The 23,483-nt window shown below is 37.5% G+C and overlaps 2 protein-coding genes and 1 pseudogene across 11 annotated transcripts in view; 1 reads left to right on the top strand and 2 right to left on the bottom strand.

Moving 5' to 3' along the window:
• Positions 1–20,379, bottom strand: part of GC (GC vitamin D binding protein) — a 52,560-nt gene extending 32,181 nt beyond the window's left edge. Inside the window, exons 1-2 of the mRNA XM_062198925.1 lie at positions 20,341–20,379; positions 16,988–17,153 (exon numbers count right to left, since the gene is read on the bottom strand). Coding sequence (XP_062054909.1) covers positions 16,988–17,153; positions 20,341–20,379 — 205 coding nt within the window. The remainder of the gene's footprint in view (positions 1–16,987; positions 17,154–20,340) is intronic.
• The window catches only part of NPFFR2 (neuropeptide FF receptor 2), a 334,371-nt gene that overhangs the window by 34,209 nt on the left and 276,679 nt on the right, over positions 1–23,483 (top strand). For 2 of the 10 annotated variants that reach the window (XM_062198720.1, XM_062198718.1), the window contains exon 1: positions 18,666–18,724. The exons of the other annotated variants lie outside the window; for them this stretch is intronic. The gene's annotated coding sequence lies outside the window, so the exon portion shown is untranslated. Of the gene's footprint in view, positions 1–18,665; positions 18,725–23,483 lie in introns of those variants that run through there. 10 annotated transcript variants of the gene reach the window in all.
• LOC133765338 (magnesium transporter NIPA2-like) overlaps positions 20,721–23,483 on the bottom strand; it is a 94,846-nt pseudogene continuing 92,083 nt past the window's right edge.

Raw genomic sequence — 23,483 nt, 5'->3', positions numbered from 1 at the left:
ATGCATGAGGCACAGTGCTAACGTGGGGCTCTGCCTCCTTTCCTCCTACCTTCTTTCTACCTTTTTTCTTTCCTTTCCTTCTATTTGTTTTTTTGTGACAGTTTCACATAAAGCCTGCAAGCCAAAAAGAATTGCCTCCCTCCCCAAATAATGATAAGCAGAGATGTTCTTCAATCCAAAGTGAGGGGCCAGCCCCTCTAATACAGGATTTCCAGGAGGTGCCTGATAATGGGTGCCTGTGACTCAACTGCAGGCTGTATAGGAGAGACGAGGAATTCTGCAGTAAGAGATGGGAATTAGCCAAAGTATTACTTGGAGAAAGTTGTCTGTGGGATGAGCCTGGGGAATAGTGGGGAGTGTTCCCCTCTCTTCAAACATAGTGAGAGGGGCTTCAAGGAAATCACTCGGCCATCTTGGTAGACAGTCTTTGGAGTACAGGGTACAATGGACAGGTGTTTGAAGTCAGGGAAACCTAAAATGGATGACTTAGCAGGCTGTGGAGTGAAGGAGAGAGCCATCGGGAGAAGCAGTACCGTGGCCTGCAGACTGATGTAGACTGAGCAGGACAACAAACTGGTTGGCCTAGAGCTGTCTTCACTGCTCGCGCCCCCACCCCTAAGGGCTCTTTGGAGAGCAAACTGCCAACAGAGGGGGCACCTCTGTATGGAGGTGGATGATTTGAAAATCTGAGTCTTAAGGTGGTCTCTGAAAGTGCTGGCTACATGCAAAAGATCTTCAGGGATGATGGAAGAGAGAGCATTAAAGAACCCACCAGCAAAAAGGTCTGCTTTGAACATACGTCACCACAGGGAATGACGCTGAATGCATTATGTTGCCTACTGACTTGGTTTTCTCTGTTGCTGCCTGTCCTGTTAGCTTCTTCCTTCCTCGTGTTAGCGCTCGAGAGCCAGAAGCAGACTGGAGAGGATGGATGGGAGGAGATGACAGCAGGCAGAAAAGGGTGGAGGTCTGTGTCCACATTTTCTTCCTAACACATGCCACAAGACAGGAAGAGGCCTGAGCAGGGAATGGCTTCAAGTTCCAATGAATTTCCATATTGTTGGCTATTAAATACAGTCAAACATTCTCTTGACTGAAATGAAGTGTTTTTTTTTTTTTTTTGGCATTTGAGAGGAAGAGAGAGCCTTTTTGATATTTGAGAGTGAACCTGCAAATCATGAGTAAACAGAGTTTGAGTCTACTCAGGAAGAGCTAGTTCCTGCAGGCAGAGGTGAGTTCTACACAGATGGCGATACCTGCTTATTGAACATACTTACTACATTGATGAATGGGCATATGGAACTTTGTTTTTCCCTGCTTCATTTATGCAAATAAGTCCAGGAAACTTCCCAGCACCTTTGATTATATATTCTGAGACTATATGAGAAGTGGATAAATGGCATAGTCTCTAAGTGGGATTACTACTGATTTATCCTCCCTGCTTAAAATATTGGAAACGTCATCTCAGGTGATGTAGGTGATTCTGTGCCTGGCTGCAAGACTGCCTGTCTAGTCTATGCAGGAGGTCAAGAGGGAATGGCACACCATGCTCCTTGGGAAAAACCCTGGTTGAGGACTCAGCACGCTGAGACCCACATATGACCCAAGTGCTGGCAGGCATCAGGGGCCTCAGGCACATTTCCCCAACCCCTGATTCCTGTTGAGGGGCTTTGTAATTGTCAACCTGGTAGACAGGTGTGGCCCAGACCCATAAGGCCACCTGGAAGACTAGGTGGGCTATGTGCCCTTCAAGCTGATTGGAGAAGCATGGACATGTTCACCAAAACTGTCTCTGCTGCTTCTTGTTGAAGAACACCATTGCCCCACCATTCTGACATGGGCTTCACAGGACGAGCCCACAAGGTAATATGATAGTAACTGCTGATGTGGGTTTAAGTCCAAAGATGTCCTATCTCTCTCCAGCAGTTACTGTTCTGTGGATGACTGAACAGACCCATGTCCTTGTGGAAAATTTTGTCTTATGTTTAAAGTGGAGATAATGGTGGTTGCATAGAGGCTGGGAGGGTTTGCTTTTTTTTCCTTTTATAAAAGCTCCTGTTTAGAATGTGTTATATTTAATAATGAAAATTGCCTTTGGAGGAAGTTATTGTACCATGTACTCTTTAGGAGCACAATCCAAAATTTATCTCTGAAGCAAGAAAAGTCAATTGAGAGACAATGGCATTCCTTTTAAAATTATTGTTAACTTGTAATTTAAGCTGCACCTATTTATAGGGTATTATGCTTCAAGATATCCACAAATTGCATGTTGTCCAAATTAGGGAAACATCTATTCAAATGTTGATTTATTTACAGAGAAAATAGTCAAAATCCACTTTTATACTTAAAAATGCACATTATAATTTTGTAGTTACCCTTCTGTGCAACAGAAGTTCAGAACCCCTCTAACCTAACCTTAACAGTACCATCTTGTCATCTTTTCCCTTCTCCTCACTACCCCTACTCTCCTACTCACCCTTCTTCTGTTTCTATGAAATCGATTATTCATTCAAGGTCATATGGTACTGTCTGTGCTTAGAGTGTTCCACTTAACATAATGGTCTTCAGTTCCATCCGTGTTTTTGCAGATGATAAGATTTTATCTTTTTTGTGGCTAAATAGTATTTCATTGGATGTCTAAGACACTTTCCATATCCTTTCATTATCTGATGCGTAGGTTGTTTCCATTTCTTGTCTGTTGTAAATAGTGCAGCAGTAAACATTGCAGTACAGATATCGACAGACTGATTTCATATCCTTTGGTTATATCTGATAGTGGGATTGCTGGAACATATACTGCTGTTTTTGTTTTTTTGAGAATAATGAATACTATTTTCCACAGTGGTGTATTAATATGTACCCAGCAATAGTGTGCAAGGTTTCCCTTTTTCCTTATCCTTGCCAGTCTTTAATTTTTGTCTTTTTGATAATAGCCAGTGTAACTAGACGTAGGTGATATCCCATTGAATTTCACTGATGGGTAGTGATGTTGAACCTATGCTCATTTCTATGTCTTTGAAACATATCTGACAATAACTTTCCTAAATAGCAGTTTGTTATAAGGGACCAATTCAAAAACATCAAAATCACATGGAAGGTAGAAAAGAACCCACATGTTCAGATTTGGTATTATCCTGAAAACCTGGCCAAGGTAATAGGATGACTAAATCTAATGATCAGTAGAATGCAAAATGTCACTTGCAACAAACCTATTATGTCTGACAACATTCACATCTAAGTACACTTTTTGCAATTTATTGATTGTTTTACAAGGCTGGATGTTGTCAGGTTCAGTAGGTCCAAGTAAGGTAGAAATTTTCCATTAATCATTAATGGTATTCTATAAAACTGACAATTGGAACACAAAATGAAAGAATTGAGATTGGAATTGTCCTCATTTAGAGAAAAGCTGTTCTTTAGGGATGTCAATATAATTGTTTTCTGTTGTTCTAACATGGAGCTAGGAAAAATATCTGGTAGTCACAAAGCAGTAGATTTTAAATAATGTAAGAAAAGTTTATAAAAACTGTGATTAGTTAGTAATTGAAATGATAACGGCCTTTTGAATAGTGTATTTGTTTTATCACTGGAAATAGTCAAATGTATTAAATAATCATATGTACTAAAGGTTCCTGAATGTAAAAATATTACTTTGTAAGTATTGTAAATTATTTCCTTTTAGAAACACTAGGATATTCTATCCTTTTCCCAAAGCTTACTGAGTTTTAATCAACAAAACAAGTTCTAATAGGAAGTTTTTTCCCCTTTTAGCAGATGTGAGATAACTTTGTTTAATAAACTCTCCATGTATAACTGGAAAGGTCATTTTTGTTGGTATTTTTATTGTGATTGTTGAATAACATGCAAAACATAATATAGGGTACCTCAGATGAACATTTTGAGAAATATTTTACTTCTCGACTTCCATTCAGATTTCTCATTTCACTATTTTTTTAAATTTCATATATTATGGGAATATGTGTGCATGTGAAGATAGTTCAGATAGGCTTTGAGATAATTCTCTATAAATTGTTTCAATTAAATAAGCTATGTATGTTTGCTCAAGTTCATTGGCTATCTGTACTGCTTTGGTTAGAATTCACATTTACGAGAGAAAAGTAGGAAACTAGATAATCAGCATAAGTCAAAGTGGTTTGGGGGCATTTTTGCTGGAATAGTCAACCTTGAGTATGAGAGAAAATAAAGGAGGAGGCTCAAATGGGAGGCATTGAGAAAGTTCAGAATTAAATGTTAAGGGTAAATTGCTCTCATGAAGATAGCCTGTAGAGGAAGCTGTTGCACCATAATCTTCAGGTGAGCAACCCAACATATATTTCTGATTAAAAACAATTTATTCATTTATCCAAAGAGAATATATCTAGCTTGAAATATGGTAATCATTTTCTCATCTCACAAAAAATTAGCAAATACTAAATTTAATCGGCAATGTGATTATTGTTAATTGATTCCTCATTCCATTGAATAAACATAATTTTTTAGATAGTAATTGAGCTTACTCTGATTGATACATTTAAGTTACCCCTGAAATGAATTGTAAATGACATGCCCTGGTATTTAATGTGCCATTTGGGTGGAAGAGGACGATTTGGACTTTGATATGGCACAGGAAAATATTGACATAATTTTAGGGACTGTGGTGAAATCATTTTCACATCAAATAATTGCTTAGTTTGAAATGTTTACAAATTTCATTAACAGAATTTTTACTTTTCACAATAGTATGACCCATTTTTATCTCTATTGTGGAACATTCTGTTATGTCCTGTCTAATTCTGAATTCTTAAATAGATTTGATTTATGGTTGGGGAAATCTTTTCTGCTTTATGCACCTGACCTTTTCCAACAAAGCTGACAGTGTTCACTCATATGCACAACAGATAGTTTTCAGGGTTTCCTCTGTGCCAGGTGATGGGTTCAGTATGGAATTGGATTGAAATCTATGGTGGAGACCAAATAGACACTTCCCTGCCCTCACGAAACTTTAATGGTAAACAGGAGAGTCAATAAACTTAGTCTGGGTAGAAAGTTTACTAATAAAGGTATTTTGTATGCTTATACTATTTTTGTAGTCTCATTAAAACACAATTTTGTTCTCTAGAAAAAATGCTTATATATCATGAGCAGTGAATAGATCTTAAATAACATTGACTTGAATAGATGTTTATGGAGGATGCTAGAAACTAACTCCAGCTGCTGTTTTTTTCTATTGTGTTTTGGAGAATTACAGGCTTTTAGAGCTCTCTTGGGCATTGAAATTTTTCTTTCTATTTTGTACTGTTGGGCTCATTTGTGTTAGAAAATGGTAAGGAAGTTTCTTTTTTAAAGGAAACTTCAGTGTTTATTTGAATTAGTCTGGCTAGATAGTAATTTCAGAGAAGTGGTTTTTCTTAAAAAATTAAACATTTCTGGACTGGTTTAGGAAGCTGGCTCTGGTTTTGAGACTGATAAATCACTAGGAACAGTGACAATGAAGAAGTGGTAATTAAATTAAACGTTTTATTTCATTCCTAAGTCTTTTAGTTTCATCATCATTAACATTTTAAATGATTTAAATATAAATATAGAACATTGGTTTTTTTTCATATAAATATTGCTTACCAGCAGGTATGCAATTTTTTTTGTGTATGAGTAAATAGAAAGAAATTCAAAATTTTTAATACTATACCCAGAGAACCCCATGGCATCTATAGATTAATCTAGAAGAAATTAAATTTGTCTTTTAACAATGCTATCAGTGGGGCAACCTGAGATTTCTTGCAGATTTGGAAATTAAAAAAAACAAAACAACAAAACAACAATGATTCAGCAAAGGATAATATATACATACTCACTAGACCACTGTCCTTGGGTTCACCCTGGGTGATGGCTTATCTTCTGGGACACTCCCCAAAGTCCCAAACGAAAGCATCTCACCCTGCCTCTCTTTTCTCAGGCTGGTCACTCCCTCACTTGAAATTACTTTTGCCAGAGTAAAGACAGAGGTATTATTTTCTCTTCTACCTTTGGAGTTGGTGCAGGTGCTATCCCTTGTATTTTGACTTGGAAACTTAGAACATATTGTAATGCTGAAGTCCTACAAAAATACTCGTAACACCATGGTAATAATTATATTGGAGTGCCAACAATTTGGTAGAATCTAGTCCAAATGTTTGAACTTTTAACCCTCAAAAGATCCTGTGAGATTTGTAGTTATCTCATTTCACCTCTGATATTATTATGTGTAACTGAGCATCTCTTCAAGAGCTTACTCTCTATGTATAAATGATTTCTATGGAAAATTGACTTTTAACCATTAAATAACCAACAGCTTATTAACCTTTCAGCACATTTGGCCTATGAGCTAGAGAATGACTCGTGCAATTTTCACTATTTTGTCTGTGTTTTAAAACATTCATGCCTTTCTGAAGTCTTAGTCTATGACTATCGTTTCTGAAGAAAGTTAATTCTTACCCTTCATATTCTGAAAAAAGAAAAAAAATAAAATTACAAACTTGCAGAGTCTGGCACAGGAAAACGCAAAGACGAGGAGATTGGCTGCACTGCTCAGCCTTGTGCTTTGCTCTCAGGAGAGAGGGGTTTGAAGGAATACTACGCATTTTCTAGTGGACCTAGCAAAGGAGCCATTATGAGTTATGTTCATTCTCTGCAAAACTCTTTGGAAGATCACATCTAGATTTTTTGAGGTGCTGGATCCCTGGTACAATTCTGGATACAGCATGAATATTTTTTAAAGCCAGTTCATTAATCATATATTATGAAATCTGAAGACAGTGTTATTCTGTAGGGATGGAAAAGTCATATTTCCATGTTCTCCTTTAATGAGGTAATAAAACAACAGCAGGGGTTGTTTCACTTCATCAATACCATCTCAATTAAAGCTTCAGAAAACATCAACTCCACATGGAATAGAGACTTAAATGCATCACCTGACACTGTAAAACTACCTGAAGGAAACAGGAAACACCACATAACAAAATGTACGTGTGAGATACTGCTACATTAAAAGCACCTTCCTAGCAAGGTGATGTATACAAACATTTGATTAGGAATTACTACCCTAAACATATACGAATCTTAATTAAAAGGAAACAAATATCTGATTTAAAAATGGGCAAAGGACCTGAATTGATATTTCTCAAAAGAAGACATACAGAGCCGGCGCCGTGGCTCACTAGGCTAATCCTCCGCCTGCAGTGCTGGCACTCCAGGTTCTAGTGCCAGTTGGGGCGCTGGATTCTGTCCCGGTTGCTCCTCTTCCAGTCCAGCTCTCTGCTGTGGCATGGAGGGGGGGGGGGCAGTGGAGGATGGCCCAGGTGCTTGGGTCTTCCACCCACATGGAAGACCAGGAGGAAGGAAGCACCTGGCTCCTGGCTTCAGATCAGCGCAGTGCGCCGACTGTAGTGGCCATTTCGGGGGGTGAACCAACAAAAGGAAGACCTTTCTCTCTGTCTCCCTCTCTCTCTCTCACTAACTCTGCCTGTCAAAAATTTTAAAAAAACCGCGGTTCAATAGGCTAATCCTCTGCCTTGAGGCGCTGGCACACTGGGTTCTAGTTCCGGTTGGGGTGCCGGTTCTGTCCTGGTTGCTCCACTTCAAGGCCAGCTCTCTGCTGTGGCCCGGGAGTGCAGTGGAGGATGGCCCAAGTGCTTGGGCCCTGCACCCCATGGGAGACCAGGAGAAGCACCTGGCTCCTGCCTTCAGATCAGCGTGGTGTGCTGGCCATAGCGCGCCGGCCACAGCGGCCATTGGAGAGTGAACCAACAGCAAAGGAAGACCTTTCTCTCTGTCTCTCTCTCTCTCACTGTCCACTCTGCCTGTCAAAAAAAAATAGAAAAATTAAAAAGAATTAAAGACATACATTAGCTAACAGGTTTACTTTAAAAAAATGCTCAATATTACTGTTCATAAGAAAAATGCAAATTCAATCCACAGTATCACACCACACTTGTTAGACTGGCTATCATCAAAAAGGTGAAAGAGTAGTGTTCTATACATTTCAAAATAACCTAGAGAACAAATTTCAAATGTCTCTCCACAGAAAGTAAGCAAATAATATCGTAGATATGCTTATGACTTGATTTAATCATTCCACATTTTGTGTCTACATGAGTATTATTTATGTTTCTACTATAATACATGATTTTTGTCAAGCAGATCTCTTGAACCATTTAAATGTGCTTAAAGTTCAATATGTTATGAATGGTTTTATCTTAAATAGGAAAATTTTCTCTTCAAAGAGCAACCATTCTTTTTATAATTATAAAAATAGATTTACAGATAATAAGGCCAAAATAATTGGGCAGTAGTTGTCTATTACACCGGCAGGGTAGCAAGATTTTTATTTCCCAAGTGAAATATAATTTTCTAGTTTTCTCACTAAATCCCAAAGAGAACCTGAAGGCTCACTGTTGGATACTTGTAAGAACTGTAATTTAAGTAGGATACTTAATATGTATTAAGGATGCATTGCTATGTTATAAGTATTATGATTTACATTGCTGTAAGTGATTTTATAGCATTGTTTTTCTAAGTAAGCCTAAGAGATCTTTTTAAATGTATAAATTAATAATGGCCTTGAGAATATCATATAGGTTGAAAATTAAATGGGATATGTAGAATATGTTAGTATTAAATTACAACTATTAATAGAATATAAAGCTGTGGTTATATTTGATAAGAAAAGTTCAAAGGACTCTCCACTTAAATGTTAGTAACATCAATAATCCAACTATTTCTTTTGTTTATGTTTTTAAAAAACCCAGTATATATTTGTCATATGAAAATATTTACTTTGTAAAACTAGTTGCTATTTGACATTTGTAGCAAGGCTGATAAATAAAAAATTATGAATTTATTGTCAGGATGTTACTTTAAGACTAAAATGTGTTAGTTTAAAATGGTGTTCTTGCTGTTGTATTATAATTTATCTTAAAATCATAGTTTTCTTATGGAAATGGTAGGTTTTACTTTTCTAGGATGAAGAGCATAATCAATTAGATGTAAAGATATTTAAAGAATCCATAGGGGCAGAATTTAAGTACAGTGGTTAAGACACTGCTTGGGATACCTGTCTCTCACATCAGAGGGCCTGGGTTCAAATCCTGGCTGTGCTTTTGGGTTCTAGCTTCCTGCTAATGTACACCCTGGAAAGGGGCAGGTGATGCTCCAAGTTCTGGGGTCCCTGACACTGTGTGGGAGACCCAGATTGGATTCTGGGCTCCTGCCTTCAGCCTGGCCCAGATCAGGCTGTTGTAGGCGTGTGGGCAGTGAATCAGCACATGGAAGATTCCCATTAATTATTATTCTCTGTCTCTCTCTCTCTCCCCCACACGCACACCTTGCCTTTCAAATAAGTAAAAATAAAACCTTTTTTGAAAAAAGAACACAATAAGTTCAGCTCATATTTAAAAAAAGAATCCATATGTATTTTCATTTGTGGATAATATAGATGGCTGATGATAAATTATTTTTCTTAGTTTTAATGTAAAGGGACAATCATTTTTGAGCATTCTTTCCATTAGGTGATGTTAAGTCTGAAACACATGTAAGACACCAAGGAAAGTAAGTTCAAATATCCATAATATCTAGGAACTGCATTATTTATATCCTATCCAAGTGCAGAAAGGAAAATCCTCAGTGGTGGGAACTATGGCTTTTATTTCAAAAGAGGCAGTCACAATTCAGCGCCACTTAATTGTTACCATGTGAAAATTGGCCCTTAGGATTACAGCTTCTCATGAGTCCAGAGAAGCTAGAAATCTGGATTTTTATGTGAAATCTGCAAGTTTTAAAATGTTGGAAGTCAAGTCAAGCTTCAAGACGTTTTCCTGGCCCCAACTGTGAGATCCAAAAGAAAAACACATTCACAAGAGGCTCCGTAATGTCACGATTTAGGACAGAGAGTTTAGATCCAGACCACCCAGGTAATGGGCCAGTTGCTGATCCTCTATGTACTGATGGTCCTCTTCCCCACTTAATGCTGTATAATTGTTCAGACCTGGTTAATGCCACTCTTAGGATCATTGCTTACTATCCTCACTCTCTCTTTTATGACCTTGTCTAAATATGATCAGAGTCGGTGAACTTGGAAGGCTTCCATAGCCTTGGCAACTCATGATGAGAGCCTAGGGTGGTTACTGGCCCCATAAACTAGAGTGTCAATTTGTTGGGTCAACAATAGGAGTCACTGTGTACTTGCTCCTCATGTGGGATCTCTGTCCTTAATGTGCTGTACATTGTGATTTAATGCTATAGCTAGTACTCAAACAGTATGTTTCACTTTGTGTTTCTATGTGGGTGCAAACTGTTGAAATCTTTGCTTTATATACAGCAGATCAATTTAGTATATATAAAGAGAATTGAAAATGAATCTTGATGTGAATGGAAAGGGAGAGGGAGCGGGAGAGGGGAGGGTTGTAGGTGGGAGGGAAGTTATGGGAGGGGGAAGCCATTGTAATACATAAGCTGTACACTGGAAATTTGTATTCATTAAATAAAAGTTAAAAAAAAAATAAAAGAAAGCTTCCTAAAGGGACTGTTACTTGGAGTGCACGGTGGGTGATGGGTGGAATAATGAAGAGAGAAATTTTAAGTGGAGAGAACAACATGAGGAGCCTTTGGGAGCTTGGAAATCTTCAGTCATGATTGAGGGCAATGAGTAGTTCAATGAGGAAACGAAGTATGGAACCTGAACACAGAAGGATTTACCACTGTTTTATTTATTTTTTTAAGAAAATGGGGGAAATCTATTGAAATATGTCTGAGTATAAAAATGGTATCTCTGGCTGTATTCAAGGAGGAGTAATCTCAAATTTAAGATAAACTGTGCCTTCTTTAAGAGGCAGTTTTATGAAATATGTTCATCCATGTAAAAATGCTTACTCATCTCCTAACACAGGATGTCTTAGGGCTGAGGTTAACAGATCCCCACTGAGTGGGTGGTTTAAACACAGTTTATTTCTTAAGGCTGTAAGAGGCTGGAAGTCTGCGATCAGGGTGCAAGTGTTCTTGGAAGGAGTCCTCTTCCTGCCATGATCTTCCTTGGTGTGTGGGAAGACAGAGAGATCTCCAGTAGCTCTTTTTAGAAAGAAACTAAGCCTATTAGAGGGGCTCCACCTTCCTGACTTAATTTCATGAACCTGATGACCTATCAAAGGCCTCATCTCTCCATCATATTGGGATTTAGGGCTTCTCCATGTAGATACTGGAAGAAAAACTCAGTTCATAACATGGGAAACAATGAATGCTGACAATGGCTTTTACAGTAAAATCTGGTCATAAACAGTTACAGGAACCATGTGATTTGCTCCAGTTCTTCTCTTAGGTGGTGAACTAACCTCTTTATTTCTGATCAGAGGGATATAGGAGCAATTACAAATAGGAAACAGGACATGCACAAACTTGAAAGCTGATCTTTTCTTGCCCAGCTCTCCCTGGAGAAAATGGTTGTCTTATAACAAGGGGATTCCTTGCCTCACTGCTCTCTGCTTTGGGAAGTCCCAGTAAGCTGCAGGATCAAGTAACACAGCATATTAGATTTTTGTTGCTATAATGTATAGGGGCTTAAAAAACACAATTAAGAAGGGACTTCAAAAATTAATAAAGAATACATATTGTAAAAAATGTGCATTGATTTCATTTTTTGCATGTAAATGAACTTCCAATTTCATTTTTGTACGAACTCATTTAAGTGCCCTCATTTATAACCTTAGAATTCTGTTGGAAATTCCAATACTGGTGTCACTGGGCTTAAGGCAAGGTGTCAGTGGGGCTGCATTACTTCTGAAAGCTCCAGGGGAATTTATTTCCTTACATGTTATAGCTTCTAGACATGGCTCCAGGCTGCCTCCTCCTATCTTCAAGGCCAGGAACTTTATACCCCTCTGTGCCTTCTTCCTTACTCATTTTTCCTCTGACTCTCCTGCTCCTCTCTCACCTTTCATAACTCTTATAATTACATTGGGCTCACGTAGATAACCCTGCATCATCTTTTTAAGGTCAGCTTATTAGCAATATTTATTACAACAGCAACTTTAATCCCCCCTGTGATGATCAAGCCTAATCTAATCACAGTTTCCAGCATTAGGATGTAGATGTCTATGCAGGGAGGTTTATTCTATGTGTCACCTACTCACTAATGTTTAAGGCCAAGGGTGCATTCATAATTAGGTGATTAAACAGAGTCCAGACTTGAGGTGCATTTTTATCTGTAGTGCCCACCTGCCAGCTGTGCAGGCTCACTCCATTTCATTAATCTCGTAATAGTAACCTTGACTTTGGTATAATTCACTTTTGTATCTTATTTCTTGTCATGTAAGGTTTTTTAGAAAAATTCATTTTTATTTATTTGAAATGCAGAGAGAAAGAGAAAGTGACACAGGGATATCTTCCATCTGCTGGTTCACTCTCCAATGCCTGCAACAGCCTGAATAAATGATTCAGATAGAATGGTGCCAGGAAAACAGAAGTTAGAAGCTGGAGCCAGTTTCATGGCACAGTGATGAACAAGAGGTTGAACCAGTGATGGATCAGCCTAGTAGGCAGCATGAATTTCACTTATTTCCACTTAAACTGAGGTTTGTGACTGGTTATTTCTCTGTTGGACTGTTAGTTTGGTGAAGGAACTTATTTCACGAGAGACAGCAAAGTTGTGATTGAGAACGTTGTCTTTGGAACCTCGCTACTTCACATAAATTCCGGTTCTGCTTATTATAGCTCAGACACCTTGGGTAAGATATTTGACTCCTCTTTCCTTAGTTTCCTCATCTCTAAAGTGGAGATAACAATAGTCCCAAGCTGATCGTGGAGAAGATGAAATCAATTTATCTAAAAGATTTTAAACAGACTAGCATACTGTGAATAAAATATTAGATACTTTTCTCCATAGGACATAAAATTTAGTGTTGATGCTTCATGGTAGACACTTATTATAGTAATTCTACAAAACAGACAATGGCAATCAGAGTTTATTCCTTCTGGGGTATCTATGTACCCTTCTTGACATTTAATTTTCCTTTCATACTCAAAACTACTTTATAAGGACAGTATTGTAATCATCCTAAATTTTGTGATATTGCATAAAAATTGCTAAGCACTTACTATGTGCCAAGTAGTGTTGTAAAACTGAGAATTACAGAATGGACTAAAAGTAAAGTCCTTGACTTCATGGAGTCTAAGTTCTGTGTTTGTTACAGTAAACCAATGAACAGGTAGTAGTAAGGTAAGGTAGTAAATATCAAGGAGAAAAATATGGGATTGAGAGTCATGGAATGATAGGTCTCAGGTCAGTTGTTTAGGAAAGCCTTCTGTATAACTAGACTTGGCGCAAACACCTGAAGCAGGGAAGGAATATAGCTTTGTGGATATTTGGGAAATCAATGTTCCAGGAAGATGGAAGAGCTAGCATAAAGTCCTATGGCATAGAGGTTGTAGCGTGTGGACTAGTGTAGCAGCCAGTGTGGCTACAACAGCATGGGGAAAAGGGAAGCAGTGGTAAAGATAGCAGTAAGGCAGAATGAGGAAGTTAGATGACTGTAGATTCTGGGGGAAAGAAGTGTTAGTTCCTTTCAGGGATTTTTTCATTTCTTTCTTATGTAAATTGCAATGTGGCCTTTAAAGGGTATGCACAGGTATGTCTATTCCACATGCATCTATTAATTACTGCATACATGGCACTGCATCTTGCAGCAATGAAATAGACATTGCTATTGATTGCTGGAAAGGTAACTGGTTTTGATGATGAAGTTGATGACTTTAGCAGTTGTAAAGGGCTATTTTGTTAGGGAAAATGCAGAGGGAAAAAACGGATTTTACCCACCATCCCAAAGGGGACTTAACTTTCTTTTTGCAGTTTGATAGCATGTTTAGTAAAAATACATATCCTGAGAACAAAATGCTTAAAGCAAAAACAGAAAATGTTCATATTAAACACCTGATTCTTGCCAACAAGTCTTGTAAATTGCAGTGGTTTAATTCCTGCAGGCATTATTACTTTAGGAATTATGTGATGTATCAGTGCCATTGTTGCTTGTGTTTTAGGGAAGATGGAAAGACGCATTGCGAGTTAATGCTGCATCTATTTCAGTCATGGGAAAAGAAGTCATGTGAAGACAACTGGCAAAGACTACCTTTTTGCCTCTCTTAGGGAAGCAAAAGTTGCCTTCTCTTGTGATACCGTACAGATTTAGCAGACTTGTTAAGATCTTTTTTTCCCAACATGTGTGAGCCAAATGTCCCTTTGAGGGGAGAAGACTGGACCCACAGGAGCTGATGTTCAAGCTGAGCTGCAGCAGTATCCATTTTAGACCCAAGGCTTCCAAAAAATACTCCAACAATTTATAGGCATTTGAGGAAACAGTCAACATGTTTGGGAAAATCTAAGTTGAATACGATTTCTGTAGGACATCTCAGAACCTTTAGGACCACAAAAGCACTGATTGTGAACACATAAAATATTAAAGAGTAATGTATGACTAATTCTTGAATATGTTTGCCCATGGAAACTTTCTGCAAGACTCATCTTGAGTGAAATACATGATACAACAGATGTTCTAGGTAAACACTGTGGGTTACCAGTTCTCCTCAAATATAATAGGCAAAGGGAACTGCAATCCAAACCAATTCCTCACCCTCCATGTTTACTCTGATCCTAAGAGCGCTTTAATCATCTCCTTTAATCTCTACATTTTGTAACTTTCTCCCAGGAGAGCACATACCTGGCTTTCAGGTAAATCACTTCCTTGGTCTTTAGGTCATGCTCAGGTATATAGAACAGGGAATTGAAGATTTAGGACAACTTCTCCCAAATACTAGACATAAATTATGTACAAATGTATTTTTGTGTGTGTCTCTGGCCTATTGTACCTGTGTAATAGAAATAATGTTCAGACCTTTATGGGAGCTGACTTCAGGTTATTAGAATTTCATCAGGATCTGAGAACTAAGGGTGTTGAAATAGAGCTTGCAGAATACTCTGTTTTTCACCAAAGGACACTGATACTTTGAGTTGAGGCCAAGGCACACTTACTGAGTCAGCAATCCAAGATGGTGGCTCATGTTCTAGATTATGGCTTTCATATATAATTTTGAGACCTACCCATAACTGGAAAGAATCTAATTTCAAACTACTTCAGTATGATTTTTCATGATCAGATTTGAGTAGGGGAAATCTTGGGCAAAACTAAGCTTAACCTATTCAGAAGTCTTAGATGGGTCCTAATTTATTTTACAATTTTTATAACCCACTCCATTCCAGGAAGGCTTTGTACTCTTTCTTATTTGAGGATCTATGACTAAAACAATTCAAAATAATATTCACATAAAAAATGAAATCAAGGTGAAATCTTTACTTAACATATACTAAATTGATCTTCTGTGTATAAAGATAATTGAAAATGAATCTTGATGTGAATGGAATGGGAGAGGGAGCGGGAGATGGGAGGGGTATAGGTGGGAGGGAAGTTATGGGGGGGGAAGCTATTGTAATCCATAATCTGTACTTTGGAAATTATATTTACTAAATAAAAGTTTAAAAAAATGAAATCAAGGAAAACTAGATGAAAAAAGTAGGAAAAACTCAAGAGTACGGTTATTCATGTCAGTTAATAAATGATTATTCATATAAACACACATTTTATTCCATTGGTTAAACATATAAAATTAATGTATGACTTAGTTGAGGCTATAACAGAACTAAATGAAAGCTTTAATTTTACAAAGGAGGGTAAATATATATTCTCTTATAAACATTAAAGAACCAGCCATCAGAGTAAATTGAAACTGATTATGGAAAAGTTCTCAATATATAGAATTTATAAGATTGGATACTTCACATATCTTAGCACTTATCATTTTAAAAAGTTTTCATACTTTGCCCTAGGGTAAGCAGGTGGTTAGACTGCACTTGGTACTTCTACATACCATATCAAAGTACAGCGCTAGAGTCCCAGCTCTCTTTTCCATTCTAGCTTCCTGCTGCTAATGTGAACATAGAAAGCAGCTTATGATGTCTGAAGTAACTGGGTCTCTGCCATCTGTGTGGGATACTTGGGCTAACTCCCAGCTCCAATATTCAGCCAGGTCCAGCCTAGGTTTTATGGACAGCTATGGAGAGATAGAAGATAGGAGGGGTGTGTGTATGTATAGGTATAGTATTTCTCTGCTACTTTTCAAATAAATTATTTTTCAAAAATTACCCAAAGTTGATGACACCATCTGAAGAATAATTGCAATGAAGAAAATAGCTCAACTGTTTTACTTATGATTGTGTTTTATAACTATAGAAAGTTATTTTATATGCTGGAGTACTTAAAAACTATAATTCATTTTTTTCTTTTTTATTATTTTTAACTTTTATTTAATAAATATAAATTCCCAAAGTACAACTTTTGGATTATAATGGCTTTTTCCCCCATAACCTCCCTCCCACCCGTAACCATCCCATCTCCCCCTCCCTCTCCCATCCCATTCACATCAAAATTCATTTTCAATTATCTTTATGTATAAAATTCCTTCAAACAGATCTAAGAAATCTCTGTTGACTTCTTACATCATTGATGTGGTATATTATGATTTCAAAGGTGACAAATACTTGATGTCTGAATAAAAGGCTTAGAGATAGATGACAATCTCCACTTATATTTTAGTACTTAACAAATTTCTACTATTTCTACTTTAAATCATTCTCAACTTGATTATCAAAAATATGGGGAAGGATGATTGATAAAGTATATAATTCCACATCCATTATTTTCATGAGATTCTTAGAAGTGTTTTTTTTTTTTTTTTTTTTTTTTACTATTCTAGTTCAACACCACATGGCATTCTTGAGTTTAGATTCTGTCTCTTTGATCCGCTCTTCTCTCACCAACATATTAAAACTTCTCTGTTTCTTTAACATATAATTTAAAATGTGTAACAGAAAATTAAAAGTAGGAAGAGGTCTTGTGGAAGGTCAGAAGAGTCTTACCTCTCTCTAGAGCATGCCCACATACTACAGCAAGCAGTAGGAGGAGGACCCTCTTCATTTTCCTTGCAGTGAGTCCTACAGCAGCTCCTGTTCCCTGTGGATTACCATGTACAAGATGGTAGCCCAAAGTAACCAGTTCCCTTTTGCTGCAATTTCTGGCTATGAACTAATCAATTATTAATCTCCACAGAACAGCAAGGGGGCAATCATCTTTGGCCCAAAAGAGACAAACTAGTATCATCATTCAAGGCAAATAGACACCGTGGGGGCAATGCGGTGGAAAACGTAGGAGATTTTAATCATTAACTTTGTCGAACTGCAAGAAAAGAGTCAAGGGGCTTATATATAGATTATTTTCCTGTACTGTTTTCTTTATTAAAATTGATTGAATGAGTCACAAAAATGTAAGGGACACATTTCCTGTCCTCTTCCTCGGGTTGTATCTGTCTGCTTTGAGTTTTCCCTACCTTCTCAAGTACAAAATGAAAACTGAAGACTTTCTCTATCTTCCCCTTTTTGCTTAAAAATTTATGAGTGAACACTATCTTAATGCATACCAGAATTTTTTAAGTAATAAAGTGAAAATAAGAACAAGAAACCAGTTCAGCAATTCCTCGTATCCATAATTTTAGTGCTATAAAGAAGTTTATTTGATATGTCATAGTACTTTATATGCTTTATTGTCCTTTTTGAAGCATGGACATATATATCAAAATATCTCTGGAAGTGAGGCAGATAGTAACTAGACAGATTAAATGACATGCCCCAATCATAAAGACCTCGTGGCAGATCTCACTCCCTCTGCCCCAACATCAGCTAATTTAAAGCTTCTTCTAATCACATTATACAACTAATATATTTTATGGTACTATATCTTGAGTGCTCATAGGATGTTGAAGGACATGGAACCCCACATCTTCATTTTACAGAAGAGAACAGAATCCCAGTAAGATTCTATGAGTTGTCCAGAGAGGCACAGATGGTATTCATTCCTTACAATTAGGTCAGCTCCTGGTTTTCACAGTAGCTCTCTTTTCAGGAAATGGGCAGGTGCAGGTTGGGTATACAGAAGCTGATGTGAAATCCCTACCCAGCTCTCATTGCTATATGACCTTGGGACATTGATTTTTACCTCTCTAAATGCGATTTTCCTCATATGTAATGTGGTGATAACTCTTTTAGCATCTCTGTTGTAAGCTTGCTGTTGTGAGATTAAGATAACTCATGTGCAGGGTACATAATCTAACGTACTACTATATGTATTAATGTTATCCATTACTCTTATTTTCTCATTTTTGCCTCTTTTCTCGACTGGACCTCTAAATTTATAATATCTGAGAAGGCCATTGGAATTAATGAAGTCTAGAACTCAGTGGGAAATTTTAAAGCCAACCTGTATCCTGGGTCTCACAGATAAGTGAAATCAAATTCCATTATGACTTCAGTAGCCAGGGCTTAACTATATGGGTGTATTGCATCAAAATCTCAATAAACCACACTATAAAGTTACATTTTTAGTCAGATCCTTCATCTATATTGAACATGCTTGAGTGTTAGGTTCAGAAAATAGAATCCAGCTGACTAGAAAAAGACAACTAAGCAAGATCAACACACAGATACCACTGGAAGGCCAATAGAAATTCATATGGTAAGGAGATTAGTGGATTCTATAAACATTGCTGAGGACAGGATGGAAAGATAGCTTTCCTCTTCAAAGACCAAGAGCATCATCTTCAGGTATTTGCTTATTGCCTACTATAAATCTTTATATTCCAACACTCCTCCCCCCCTTGGCTCAACTCCTAGTTGAATTTGTGATGTTTTAAGATGTGCTTTAGTTTTACTGTAAATTATTTGGAAATGAAGAAACTCTTTATGACTTCAGAAAGTTAAAAATGTACTGAGAATCCCAGCAGCCAGGAAGAATAACTGTTAACACATTAGTATATTTCTATGGTTTCCATTTTTATTTAAGATGACCTTGTAATATATTTTGGTACTAAAGAATTTCCTTCATTTTCTGAGGATTAGTTCATTTGAAGGCACAACTTGGTTATCTCTCATGAATTTTGCTACAGGGTTTAAGACCAGTTCTTTTTTTTTATTATTATTCTGGCATTATCTCTGCTTTTGCAATAGCACCACTTTTGTTTAATGATAAACTGTGTTGCAAGAGTTGCAACATCTCCTTTGAGTGTCCTCTTGAGAAATCCCTGCCAAAGCTGCCAAATGCATTCTTCCTCTAACTGGAATTTGGCACTGAGCTATTAGCAACTCTTCTATGAACCATTCTTCAGTCTTACATATGTAATGTTCCTTAATATCAAATGTTGATTGCTTAATGCAATTCTGAAACCATGAAAAAATAATCATAACTAGTTTCAATGATAAGTCTCAGATGAAAAAAAGTAGATGTCAAGAGAGCAAATCCAACCTTCGGAAAGTGTCCGTTTCAGCAGCAGTAGAGCAAGTGAGAAGTTTATTACAGACATATATTTAATTAGTTATTCAGTACGTATTTAAGCAGTGGAATTTTACAGGAGTGATCTTACCTATGAAGAACTGATTTAAAGCAACTTCTCTCCTCTTTCTGCATCTTGCTATTGGTCAGGACTTTCTCTAACCAGGACAAATTTTGAGTAAAATTGTAAGGCAGACAAAACCCGTTGTAGGTTCTTTCCTCTATCACATTTCTCTTCTTTTGGTAGCTTTTGGATTTTACAATTTTTGCCAAAGCAGTATTGTTAACATTTTAATGCTTCTATAGGTTGCTTAAAAACTCTCTGGTAGAAATGATTCAACTTGCCAGAGTGTTCTTTTCATGTAGATTCTCTTTGTAGTATTAAAATGAGTCATCAGTATCTTGCCTTGATCAATGATTTGATGAAATGGAAATTAGTGGCTTAAGGGTAATATCTTTGAAGTTGGTATACAGAGAGGAACAGCGCAGTGTAGATTGCAAATATTCTTATATCCTAGCCATTTTAATAGTTCTGGTTTCCATGAAATATTCTGAGAGACTTACATCTCTCTTTACTTAAACATCTTCAAGCTGAGTTTGGCACTTGTAATTAAAGCATTCTTTTTTTTTTACATTTAAAATTGTCATTAATGCATTTAGATTTTGGAGAAAGAGTCAAGAGGTAAAATACCTCTACAATAATACAATGTTAATATAAATCAGTCATGTTCTGAGGTCATTATAGTGAGCTACCATCATTTTAGAAAAGTGATTTCTCGTTCCAAATTAATGAAACAAAAAAGATTGTCTTTAGATAACATTATTTGAGGACAGTGCATTTTCAGATACATTCTGATGTTTGAATTCACTTTACAACAGAATTATAGATTACCCTTTTAATTACATATTTCTTAAAGCTGTCAGGTTTCATTTTCTTGGGGAGATATTTTCTTTATTTTTTTTTAAGATTTATTTATTTGAAAGAGTCACACAGAAAGAGGAGAGGCAAAGACATCTTTAATCTGCTGGTTCACACCCCACTGGCTGTGCCGATCAGAAGCTAGGAGCCAGGAGCTTCCTCCAGGTCTCTCATGCAGGTGCAGGGGCACAAAGACTTGGGCCATCTACTGCTTTCCCAGGCCATAGCAGAGAGCTGGATCAGAAGTGGAACAGCCAAGACTCAAACCAACACCCAAATGTGATGCCAGCACTGCAGGCGCTGGCTTTATCTGCTACACCACTGCACTGGCCCCCCGGAGAAATGGTATGTTGTTAAATTCCACAGGTTAGGTTTTCTATTATTATTAGAGAGATTGCCATTACAGCTTTTTGATCTTTCCAAAAAGACATAGGCAAACTTGCTAGACTAAAGCTGAGGTCTTTAAAGGCATGCAACAGGAAGATCCCCACAATGACTGTAAAGAAGCCACTCAGAGTACCAATGACATCAGCAATAGGCATATCTTGCCATTTCTTAAAAAGAATAGCCGAACATGTGAAGATGGAGTTTGTAAAGAATACATAATATATTGGAGTTACGATTGGAGTAATGATATGTACAGGGCCCTGTTTAGATAATAAATCTGTGTGCTCACACAGACAATCAGGCTCTCCAGAAGGATCCAGGTCAGAGGAAGCCACAGCATGGCCTTTCCTGCAAATAGCTCATTGACAGCAATGCCCAGGCACTTCACACAGGACACTGAAAATGCTCCAGTGATGGAACAGATTGTGATGTGCATCAGAATGTTTGCCCATGGCAAAGTCCTACCACAAAGGTGACTATCAAGGACACAATGACCACAAGTGTTGCCAAGACCACAAAACCTGAATCACCTAGTTCATGAGAAATTTCATTTAAGGTCTCAATCTCCTCTTTATTTGGAGCATGAATGACCATAACTGTCGATCCCAGAGCACTTCGCAAACATCTAACTTTCCCTTGAAGATTAAGTCTTTCATTTAGAAAGTATGAAGAAAGAATGGCAATTACGAGGGTGCTGAGGGCTCCTAGCGGAGTCACTAGTGTGGGTGGTGCAAATGCATAAGCAGCAAAATTGGCCACCTCCCCAGCTCCCCTTGACAGTGGTCCCGCCTACCACAACCACTGTCTCTTCTGTGATCTGTGGAATTCACAGGAATTTCTTAAGTGACAAAAGAAATGAGCCAGGAGTATAGAAAATATGACTTTTATATTAGTCTTGGATTGGCTATGAACTCCAGTATTTTCGCTGGAGGAAGTTTCATTTTTGGAAAAAAAAAAAAAAAAAAAAAAGCTCCATAAGAGCAGGTCAAGGTGGCCATGCGTATTGTAACTAAAACATTCTAATCCACCTTTGAATCATCTCCCCACTGATTCTGTCACTAGATCTCTAAAATGTGTTACTGTGTGATTGCTTCCCTATTTAAAACCCTTCAGGCCAATTCCTGTGCTTACAGTTCATGAATTCATCTTAGCCACCTCTGAAAGGGACTCTATGCCGAGTGTATTCTTTTTAAAGGTTTACCTATTTATTTGAAAGGCAGTATTACTGAGAGAGAAAAAGAGAGGGAGAGTCCTTCCACCTGCTGGTTCAACTCCCCAAATGGCCCAATGACAGGGGCTGGGCCAGCTGAAGCCAGGAGCTTCTTCTGGGTCTCCCACATGGCTGCAGGGGTGCCAGGGATTTAGGCCATCTTCTGCTGATTTCCCATGTACATTAGCAAGGAGCTGGATTGGAAGTGGAACAGCTGAGTCTCGAACCAGTTCTCATATGGGATGCTGGCACTGCAGGTAGCACATCCTAACTTGCTGCTCCACAGTGCCTTTCCTTGTCTAGTGTATGAAAATTTAATACTATTGTACATGTAGCTCACTGAACACACTGTGCTGCTGGGCCTTCCATAGTCTTTGTGCTCTTCTTCGTTTTCCCTTACACTATTTTATGGGTTGGATCTTCCTCATTTTTCAATAGAAGGAGACTTTCATTTATTCACTGATCATATATTTAATTCATACCATTTTGGGCTGGGTAATAGGACAGCTGTTGATACTACTGTGGCAAAAAGACTTCCATAGTCCTCTTTGTGGGCCTTCTAATATAGTTAGGAAGACAATAGTTTTATAATAAGCAGTCCATCCTAAGACAGTTTTTTTTTTTTAATTATCCTTTTGTGCACACTGAGCATTGAGAAGAATCAGAACTTTGATTGTGCTGTATTCATGAAGTGACCCTCTAGTCAATAAACAACATTTCTAGCTTAATCACAAAGGTACAAAGTAGAACAGCTGTGGGGGAAGAAAAGAGAAATAAAAACACATTTAAGAGCATTTAGAACAAAAAGGAATACCACTTAAACAGTGTATAAATGTTAAATAAATCACCTTTTTGTCTACAAATAAAGATTTATCATTTTTCTCTACTTTCTCCTTATGTTTCCTCCATGATGTGTTAACTACCATGTGTACAATGTTTAAGGATATCAATTTTTCCAAAGTGTGTGGTTATCTAAAGAGGAAAATGTTGTTATTTTATATATGTGGAATTCTTACTATGAGGATTACTAATTTGTAAAATGGCCTGAGAAATAGGTTTATTTTCACACATTTGTATTTGTTTTTAATTCTTTTTGAACATGTTTTCCTTGTTTTTCTTTCAATAAAAGTTTATTTATTTAAGAGGTAGAGTTAGACAGAGAGAGGGAGAGACAGAAAGGTCTTCCATCTGCTGATTCACTCCCCAAATGGCCGCAAGTGCTGGTGCTGGGCCAATCCGAAGCCAGGAGCCAGGAGCTTCTACCAGGTCTCCCACGTGGGTGTAGGTGCCCAAGCACTTGGTCCATCTCCTACTGCTTTCCCAGGCCATAGCAGAGAGCTTCATGGGAAGGGCAGCAGCTTGAAAAGGAACCGGTGTCCATATGGGATGCTGATGCTACAGGTGGAATCTTGGCCCACTATGCTGCAGTGCTGGCCACAGGTTTTGGTTTTAATTATTACCTCTTGTTTTGGATTATTCTTAAATTTACTCTAAGTTTATGAAATTTCAACAAAGTCTA

Source organism: Lepus europaeus, chromosome 8 (genome assembly GCF_033115175.1).
Source record: "Lepus europaeus isolate LE1 chromosome 8, mLepTim1.pri, whole genome shotgun sequence".
NCBI classification, from domain to species: domain Eukaryota; kingdom Metazoa; phylum Chordata; class Mammalia; order Lagomorpha; family Leporidae; genus Lepus; species Lepus europaeus.
This window is presented reverse-complemented; position numbering and strand designations above follow the sequence as displayed.